The 10,267-nt window shown below is 44.4% G+C and overlaps 1 protein-coding gene across 1 annotated transcript; it reads left to right on the top strand.

Moving 5' to 3' along the window:
* The first annotated feature begins 4,020 nt into the window (after positions 1-4,020).
* LOC119279738 lies at positions 4,021-5,613 on the top strand. The gene is made up of 5 exons (XM_037560882.1): positions 4,021-4,131; positions 4,226-4,303; positions 4,716-4,722; positions 5,355-5,414; positions 5,609-5,613. The coding sequence occupies exons 1-5, from the start codon at positions 4,021-4,023 to the stop codon at positions 5,611-5,613; spliced, it is 261 nt and encodes an 86-aa protein (XP_037416779.1).
* Positions 5,614-10,267: the final 4,654 nt, after the last annotated feature.

Genomic DNA, 10,267 nt, shown 5'->3' with positions numbered 1-10,267 from the left:
CCAGCGGGCCACGGGGCATCAGCCCTCCTACTTATGGCCGCCCCGCCGCACTCCGCTTGACGCCCCCCGATCATCTTCGGCGCCACATTGAAGGTCTTCAGCCACAGGCCGAAGTGAGGGGCGACGCGGAGGAAGGCTTCGCAGACGACAATAAATGCAGAAATATGGAGGATGGACTCCGGAGCCAAATCGTGGAATTCCAACCCATAGTAAAACATGAGCCCTCTCACAAAAGGATCCATCGGAAAGCCTAAACCCCGACGGAGGTGGGATACAAAAACGACATACTCGCCGGGCTCGGGGGTGGGGATAGCCTGCCCTTCGGCAGGCAACCTGTGTGAAATCTCATAAGCCAGGTCACTACAAGAAATATGTCAACTTATGACCTTCTGTCAGTGACCCTGGAAGAATTGGTCATAGATTTATGACCATTTGAGACCAATTGGTCAAAAGCTGTTCGAGAGGCTCCAAACCCTAAACCATTGCGACCATTTTGGTCAGAAAGGTCATAATTTCCTTACATGAAATGGTCTTAAAGCTAACAGTGCTAGTCCGCTGCCTTATTTCTAGTTGTTAACGACCAATATAGATGGTCATAGCCTTGTAAATTGTGGTGGGTTGCTATGACTAGGCGCCACCTCATCAGTTTTGCCTATGTGTCATGTCCATGTGGCAGTTTTTGCCCTAGGTTGTGAAGCAACCTATATTTCTGTCATTCCCAAAATTCCCAAAAAAATCTCATAAATTCTTTGGGTCATATCTTCATCAAATATGTAAAAATCTTCCTTGCCTAGTTCAAAAATAATTCAAAAATATTCATTTTCCTATTCTGTTCAGAGTAACAGTTTGTGAAGGAAGTACCACTTTGGCATGTCCAAATAGTATCCATTTTCTACAGTGCTTTCCTATGACCAAATAACGATCCTCCACCAAATGCCAGCTCAATCCATTCATTATTTTGAGCCGAGCTTCAATATTCGTATTTATGTCCAGTGTGGTGGTTTGCAAAGCAAGTACCACCTAGGCTCCTCCTTTTGAGCTGGAAATTTGTGAAGACGGTCTTCTTAGTAACTGATCATCCTCAGCCAAAACTCACACCCATTAGCCATGTACATTTCCCGTACCACTAATCAAACACTTGGCCGCTAATTCATGTTTGAGCATCGATCGGTCTCCTCATGAGAATCTTATGTTGTAATTTTGTTCCTAGCACCTACCTGGGGAGTGCTCAACCCACTTGACATGCCTAGGCTGCCCAGAACACAAGGCAACGCCACGGTCACGCGGTGACCACGCGACGGGCATGCGAGTTTACACGCTCTAGAGTTGGGGCCCTCGGCCACCGCCCAAACCTCGACGTATCACCACCAAACAATGTATTTATGATTAAATAGGTACTTATGTAACTAGAAATGATTTTTGGAAAAAATAAATAGCAAACTATGAGGCAGCTGCAGTTCAAATTTGACCCGCTTCCAGCTGAATCGGCGGGAATTTGTCTTTTTCACCAGAGGTGGATCAAAGCTTTTGAAACCCAACCATTTTGTCAATTGTGCATTAAATATGGCCTAGTATTTTATAAAAATGATTTGTTCCAATTTTGCAACAATTATTTGGTAGTTCCTTCACAAAAAAACCTCCTTTCGGGCACTCGAAAAATGGAAAATGGTTTTCTCGTCCAACGAAAATGAAAACTTCCTTAGGCAACATTGTTTGCTATTCCAATATGCACCCTTGTGCATAATATGAGATCATTTGAACAAACTATGCCATGAATGTGGCCATAAGATTGATCATTTGGCTTGAAAGCCATGAATCTTCACACTTGATAGCTCATTTCTGAGAACACTTTTTTAAAATAATTACCGTATTACAAGTTTATTATTTTTCCTGGAAACTTGGTCACATATAATGACACAATGTGAAGGTTTTCCAATTTTTTGATTTTTTTTGAATTTTTTATGCCCGTTTCAAAATGCGGTGAAAACGGCGGGCTTGACCGTTCCTAGCTAGTGGTTGAATCTTGGAATTTTTTTTGGTGTTTCTATGATTAAATAGATACTTATGTACCTAGAAATGATTTTTGGGAAAAATAAAGAGCAAACTATGAGGCAGCTATAGTTCAAATTTGACCCGTTTCCAGCTGAATCGACGATAATTTGTCTTTTTCATCAGAGGTGGATCAAAACTTTTTTCACCCAACCATTTTGTAAATTGTGCATTATATATGGCCTAGTATTTTAGAAAAATGATTTGGTACAGTTTTGCAACAATTATTTGGTAGTTCCTTCACAAAAAAATAAATAGCAAACTATGAGGCAGCTACAGTTCAAATTTGACCCGCTTCCAGCTGAATCGGCGGCAATTTGTCTTTTTCACGAGAGGTGGATCAAAACTTTTTTCACCCAACCATTTGGTCAATTGTGCATTAAATATGTCCTAGTATTTTAGAAAAATGATTTGATCCAATTTTGCAACAATTATTTGGTAGTTCCTTAAAAAAAACCTCCTTTCGGGCACTCGGAAAATGAAAAATGGTTTTTTCGTCTAAAGAAAATGAAAACTTCCTTAGGCAACATTGTTTGCCATTCTAGTATGCACCCTTGTGCACAATATGAGATCATTTGAACAAACTATGCCATGAATGTGGCCATAAGATTGATCATTTGGCTTGAAAGCCATGAATCTTCACGCTTGATAGCTCGTTTCTGAGAACACTTTTTTTATAATAATTGCCGTATTACAAGTTTGTTATTTTTCCTGGAAACTTGTCCACATATAGTGACACAATGCGAAGGTTTTCCAATTTTTTGATTTTTTTTGAATTTTTTATGCCCGTTTCAAAATGCGGTCAAAACGGCGGGAATGACCGTTCCTAGCTAGTGGTTGAATCTTGGAATTTTTTTGGTGTTTCTATGATTAAATAGATACTTATGTAACTAGAAATGATTTTTGGAAAAAATAAATAGCAAACTATGAGGCGGCTGCAGTTCAAATTTGACCCGCTTCCAGCTGAATCGGCGAAAATTTGTCTTTTTCACGATAGGTGGATCAAAACTTTTTACACCCAACCATTTTGTCAATTGTGCATTAAATATGTTCTAATATTTTAAAAAGTTGATTTTGTCCAATTTTACAACAAATATATTGTAGGTCCCTCACAAAAAACTCATTTTGGGCACTTGAGAAATGAAAAATGAAATTTTAATCAGCTAGACCAATTTTTTAGTCAATTACGACCAATTTAGATGGTCATGACATTGTAGCCATGTGCTGCATTTTAATTGGTCTGTGGGTATTTCACGCGGATCGTGGATGGACACCGTCGGATGCTCGCGAATCCAACGGCAGTCCTCACAGCAAGCCCACCTAAGGCAAAACCCTAGTCCTCGTGGACATTTTCCATCCACCCCCGCTTCCATTCTTTCTCCCCTCGCTCTCTTCTCCGTCCGCGCACGCATCCCCTCCCCGCTCCCTCCCATGGCGAACCCCGTCGCCTCCCCTCTCCTCCTCCACTCCCCGACCTTCCTGCCCCGCTGCCTCACCATCCCCCAGCACCACGGCCTCCACCACCAATCCGCCATGCCGTCCTCGCTCCACTGCCGCCGCCACCTCCATCGCCATCTCCCTCTCTCCCTCTCCTCGATCTCTGAGCCAGCCACCACCCATGGCGCCAGCCAGAGCAGCCACCAGCTATGGCGACGGCGAGGCTAGAGGCCGCCGGATCCGAGATCAGGGTGGCGCATAGCCCCTCCTCCCGTGAGATCCTCTGCATCGAGCAGCTCCTCTGCATGCTGCACCTTGTCCCCATCCAGATCAAGGAGTTCCTCTTTGTCCGCTCTACCAATCCCCTCCATCAGCTGTTGCTACGCAGCACACTTCCACCGCTTCTGCTGCCTCCCAAGTCACCGTCCTCCTGATCCCCTCCCCTTCCCCTTCCTCTGCTCTGGACACCCCATCTCCGTCGAGCCGGGCGCCCCATCCACCTCTACGGGCATAGACGGCGTTGGCGTATGAGCAATGGCGCCTCCCGGGTCGCGACGGTGGGCGTACATGCGGATCATGGCCGGCACCATCGTCGGCGGCGGCCTCGGCTTCTACGTCATGCTCCGCATCGAGACCTCCTACAAGGTACGGCAACTCCCGTCGCACCAACCTGCCGCAATCTATGGACCATTTGGTCGAAGCCGCGGTGCTTACTCCCGCTTTTATTTTTCGTGTGCAGGTGAGGATGGAGGAGAGGCTGCGTCGATGGCAAGATGGAGTGCCTCTACCATGGCTGGCAGTTGGACGACCAGGGAAAGTGCGTTAAGATCCCATAGGTCCCACCATTCCACACTTCTTTTCAGTCTGTTGTGTTTGTGTGAGTATGTATTATGATATGGTTGTCCAAACTATTTCCATGCATTAAATTGTCACAGCGATGAAGAGCTGCTAAGCCAGGGCCTCTCATTGAATGATGATTTGCAGCGTGTTCTAGCAAAAGTAGGCATAGCTGTTCGGGTAGAAAAGCCAAAACTACCACAGGCCCCTGTGAGTAGTTCCCCACCAGCAAAGCCAGAGGGGCCAAAAGAGCCAACTCAAATGTACTCACGTTTGACTGTTCTCATGAATAATCATCTGTCCAATACATGATGTGATCCGTTCTGGAATCGTGCTAGTTGTTTAGTTTTGCCAGGTTAACTGTCTACATCAGATCCATCATTCATACTCAGGTTGACTGTATGACATACTACTGCAATTTGCACTAGCCTAGCTCTGATTTTTTTTGCTAGGAATAGAATTGACATGCTGCTAGTGTCCATTTAGCAGTTTTTTTACTATGTTTTGGCCTAGTCTTGTTCACGTGTATAATAAGCATCCTGAATGCTCATTTAGCAGTGTATAAATAACACTGCTAGTTTTGTTCACGTGTATTCAGATTAATACACTGTGTTATTAAACTGCACAATGCTCATCCTGTTGGCTACTTGTCGATGTTCTCCGCATAACTATAGGCTGCCATGTCTTTTCCACTTTCCTTTAAGCTTTCTGTAATGCTAACTTGACGGTAACCCTATAGTTTGTTGGCTGTTGGAACCCAGCAGCGGCGCTTCCATTTTAACACATGTACTAGTGTGCTAAAACTTGCAAAAGACACAAATCTTGAGCTTTCTTTATCGGCTTGTTGCTGCTGCTCCTTGTGTACAATGATTGATGTTGCTCTAGCTAGTGTTGTAGAGGAAGAAAGAGGATGTATTTATATTACTTGCTTCTGGTGCTTATATATAGACATGTATGTATGTTTACTTCATTTCTTCCTTGTTTCTCCGATCCCCTCCTAATGAATTTGTTTTTTCGATTTGGATTTGCAGGCTCGTCCCTGGACCAGATGTTCAAGTACAGCCCCATCCACCGCATCGACCTGGAGTCAGGTATGTACTCGTCTTGTTGAACAAATCGGACAGATGCTTCATGGCCTAATGCTTGATGCTAAGCATTAATACATGGATCTGTAGCGGTCTAGATGAAGAGCGTGATTTGATTTGTTTGGGTTTGAATTGATCGTGTGCGTGTGTGTGTGTGTGCTTAAGTTACTACTGTACTGTTCCTTTATGTCCTGCTACAGTTTGACACTATCAATTAGGCTTGCTGGACATGTCATGGTACAAGCCTTTATCTTTTTTAGCATCAAGAAATGTTTATCTACTGTAAAGTACTATTAATTAGGATACGGCAGTAACTATAACAACAGTAACTGTTTGGAGAAATGACTCCAAACAGAGTTGCATAATTACCAATGATACATTTTTTTCTAATTTTTGCATGAGAACAAACTGGTGTAGCAAGCTGGACTATGCAGCCATGAATCAGGAAGTAGCATATTCAGTTTTGCTAATAGAAAATAAATGTATTAAAAACTTTAAAAACTGCATAATAAGTACTTGTTCATGTTTGGTTTTCTCTAAACTTTGTTTGTATGATTGAGGGCAAATTTACTTGGTTCTTTTCTCTAAACTGTGCTTGGAACATTCCTTTTTATGATCTAAAATTGCCTTCCTGTGATGATGCAGGTGCCCAGTTTGTGCTCGCTACCGAAGGAGCTCCATGTTGAAGAAGATTGAAGACACTTGTAGAGCTACAGGGTTAACACCAGGGCACTGTATCACGTGTAGAGCTCGTAGAGCTTGTATATGTTAGAGCTTATTATGTGTAGAGCTTGTAAAGTATATGTTATTTGTACAATAGGAGCTCTGTACTGAATCTGGCTGATAATATTTGGAGTATTATGTGTGTGTTTTGTTTGTGCCAATTTAAATACTGGTTATTTATTTACTGTTCAATTGAAATATGAATAATATGAACTTGCTAGTTGGGACCCACGTACCTGAACCTGACATCTGGGACCCATTTAACTAGTGGACCTTTTTATATTACAAAAAAACTAAAACTTTCTAGCGGAAAAGGCCACGGCCCAAAAATGAGAAGGCTTAATTGTTGGGCTTGGCCCATCTACATAGCCAAAATTAATATGAGAAAAAAACACTAATAGGCTGAATTAATGGGCTCGGCCCATGTAAAACACCCAATTGGACCGGGCTGAATCTTGTGCCACGTCAGATCGCCACGCTGGATGCCTACGTGGCCTGGGGAGGTTGCTAGTGACCAAAACGCCACAGTAGGAATATTTTGGTCGTAAACGTCTTTGACCATTCCAGAAGAAAGGTCGCTATAGTCAGTTTACGATGGCCAGCTTTTGACCTTCTGTTTTTGGTCACAAAAAGGTCGTAAATGGAAATTTGTGACCTTTCAGTGACCAATAGTGGTGGTCACAAGTTGACATATTTCTTGTAGTGGGTACTTGGCCTCCCGCAGCTTTAGCACGTCCTCCTCCGTGACGGAGGAGGGCATCCACCGGCCCTGGAGGTCGGAACCGAACATCGTTGAAAGTCCGAAGCGCTCGAATCTGGAGCTCTAGGTGCTGGAACTTGGAGCGGGGGGAGGATTCGATGGAGGATTGAAGAAAAGAAACGAGCCTTGGTCCTGTTATAAAGAGGGAGAATACCAAGAGCCGTCTCCGTGACCGTTTGGGACTCGCCTTTGATAGAGGGGGCGTGGCGACGGGCGCGGTTGGGTTACCCACGTCTGTATTGATGAGAATCCCGGATTAAGGGGGAACACGATCTCTTCTTCGACAAGAGGTGCCAAGGAAACCGCTTCGCTAAATGCGCTGAGGTGGTAGAGTAAAAAACGATTCAAGTAATGGCTTGGTAGTGGCGTGACGTCATGCCGCAAAAAACGTCAGCAGATTGAACTTGTGTATATATTATTCTCTCTACGGTGGAATGTGGAATTTATTTTGCAGAGCCGGACACTATCCTGGTGTTCACAATCTTCTATTATTCGGAGGAGGAACCCGCCTTGCAATGCCAAGCAATATACGCGCCGGACTTATCATTATTGAAGCCTGGTTCAGGGGCTACTGAGGGAGTCCTGGATTAGGGGGTGTCCGGATAGCCGGACTACCATCATCAGCCGAACTATCATCGGCCGGACTATCATCATCGACCGGACTCCAAGACTATGAAGATACAAGATTGAAGACTTCGTCCCGTGTCCGGATGGGACTTTCCTTGGCGTGGAAGGCAAGCTTGGTGATACGGATACGTAGATCTCCTACCATTGTAACCGACTCTATGTAACCCTAGCCCTCTCCGGTGTCTATATAAACCGGATGGCTCTAGTCCGTAGGACACAACAACAACCATTACAATCATACCATAGGCTAGCTTCTAGGGTTTAGCCTCCTTGATCTCGTGGTAGATCCACTCTTGTAAACATCCACAATATCAATATCAATCAAGCAGGACGTAGGGTTTTACCTCCATCAAGAGGGCCCGAACCTGGGTAAAACATCGTGTCCCTTGTCTCCTGTTACCATCCGCCTAGACGCACAGTTCGGGACCCCCTACCCGAGATCCACCGGTTTTGACATCGACAACAACCCCTTCCTTTGTTAGGTTCTAAGTAGGCCACCGGCCCATGTTATCGGCTGTGTGCGTCAAATAGGAAATTGGGATTGCTAAACCTCAGTCGGCTGAAACTTAACCAAGTCTGAGTCGACACTATATCCATGAGATCTTACATCGAGATTCGTGCAAAAAATGATTTTTTTTTACCTTTTTATATGTTATATATGTCACTTGACTGAGACTTGGTTAAATCTTAGTCGACTAAGGTGTAACCACACCCATAGAAAATCATCTATAAGCATACCTGGCTGGTAGGAGTGAGAACTGGGGTTTGGTATTCTTTTTCCCCCTTTCCCTTTTTAATCTCATTGTAAGCGGAGGGTTCATATTCTTGGCTTGGCGTGAGGGGTAAGCTTGTACAGGCAGCACTACATGCCTGCACTCTTACCTACTCCTTGGGCAATCTTCCTCCAAAGGCATTGGTGGTGATCCAAGCCTATGCGTAGCGCGAGCAATGCTGCCAGGTTCATAGCATGGGTGATAACATTCTCAAATTCAACACATCCAGTCGTTCTTTTCTTTACAGCCTCGCAAACACGTACGTGTTGCACTGGCCAGTGTGCATCATTTGATTTACTCCCTCCGTAAAGAAATATGTGAGCATTTAGATCGCTACTTATGATCTAAACGCTATTATATTTCTTCATAGAGGGAGTATTATTTAGGCATGCGCTCTGCTTCGATCCATTCTTGCAGAAACAACACGCCGACGCTGACCCACTTGCACCCATAGAAAAAAAAGATGAGTTAATTGCACAAAAGTACCATAATTGGGGCATCACATGCAGATTTGTACCACGATTGCTAATTTTTGCGTGTCAGTACCAACATTGGTCTAGGTTTTTGCAAAAAAGGCTAAAAGGTTGATTTATACGTATTGAAGGTATCTCCGACAGCTCGGCCCCACCCGTCAGGTGCCATGCTGGCCAATCGGGGCGCGCCCACGCGTGCCTGCGCGCTGACTAGGACGAGCCGATGTGCTGCTCTCCAAACCTGGCCCGGTCGCACCAGCTCGTGCCCAACCGCACCATTCCCCTCCCTCCCCTCCACTCGCTCGAACCCTAGTCCCCATGGCGTCGGCGACTCTGCCAGGCGGCGGCAAGGGCGTCCACGACGGCGGTGAGATGTCGTTCTGGCCTCCTAGCGGAACGGCTGGCGTCGACGGCGATGGCGGTGACGACTCCAGCTCCACGTACTTGACCGACAACGAGGAGTCGATGTTACTCACCATGGAGCAGCGGTTGCGGTTGGCGCAGCAGCGGGTGGTGAACCCTACCAGCAGCCATGAGTTGACGCATGGACTTGGCGGCATGCTGTAAGTACCCTTGTCCTCCTCCTGCTCTGATTTATCCAATTGGGGATTTTTAGGGTTTGTTCATCTTCTGCTTTATCCAGTTGGGGATTAGGTTTTGTCCAATTGAAGTGGCTAGTATAGGACAATTACAGTAACGTAGTAACGTAGTGTATTGCACTCTCAAATTAGTTCAATTACAGTAACAATTTGGGATTATGGTTTTACTAAGTGAATTATTGTGGCCTTGTCTTTTTCCTTGATTTTGCTATTGTGCTGAAATAGTAAAGTACATTGATTCATGTTCTAGCATCTATAATAGTAATAGTAAATATTAGACTTACATGTTACTTTAAATTGTTCTGTACTGTACTGTTGCTCTCCAAATTAAGAGTAATTATAATGAATACATGAAATTTAATTTGTTCTATAGTTTGGATGAAGACATTTGGCAATTAAGGATCCATTTTGATGCAAGAGAACCATTGGAGATGAAGTTGTGTGGTTCAGATATTACTTATCTGAATTTGGTTGCGGTGATGGAAACCCGAGGATTTAATGCATATGATTGTTTGTATCACATTGAAAATCCATCTTTAGGAGAGAAATTGGTAGATAGTCATGCAGAATTACAGATGATAAAGAGGAAGATCCAGGACAAATTGGTGCTTAATTTGCTAGTCAGGGCTTGTCCACCCCCTGATACTGATTTTGAGAGGCAGCATTTTGAAAAGCCAGAGTTGTCCACTGTGGTGTACCAAGAGCCTGTTGTTTTAATCTGAGTGAGCCTCCTGTCTTAGCTGTTGATCAGGAAGGAGTAGTTTTTGAGAGTCAATGTAGCAGCTTTAGCACACCTCATCCTGCTGGTCCTCCTGGTGTTTGCACACAAGAAAGCAAGAATGCAACAACCAAGTTGAAAGCAGTTTTGGAAGAAGAAGAAGAGGGATATCAAGGATTTGACGCA

Source organism: Triticum dicoccoides, chromosome 3B, assembly GCF_002162155.2.
Source record: "Triticum dicoccoides isolate Atlit2015 ecotype Zavitan chromosome 3B, WEW_v2.0, whole genome shotgun sequence".
NCBI classification, from domain to species: domain Eukaryota; kingdom Viridiplantae; phylum Streptophyta; class Magnoliopsida; order Poales; family Poaceae; genus Triticum; species Triticum dicoccoides.
The sequence above is the reverse complement of the archived record's forward strand: the minus strand, read 5'-3'. Positions and strand labels throughout refer to the sequence as shown.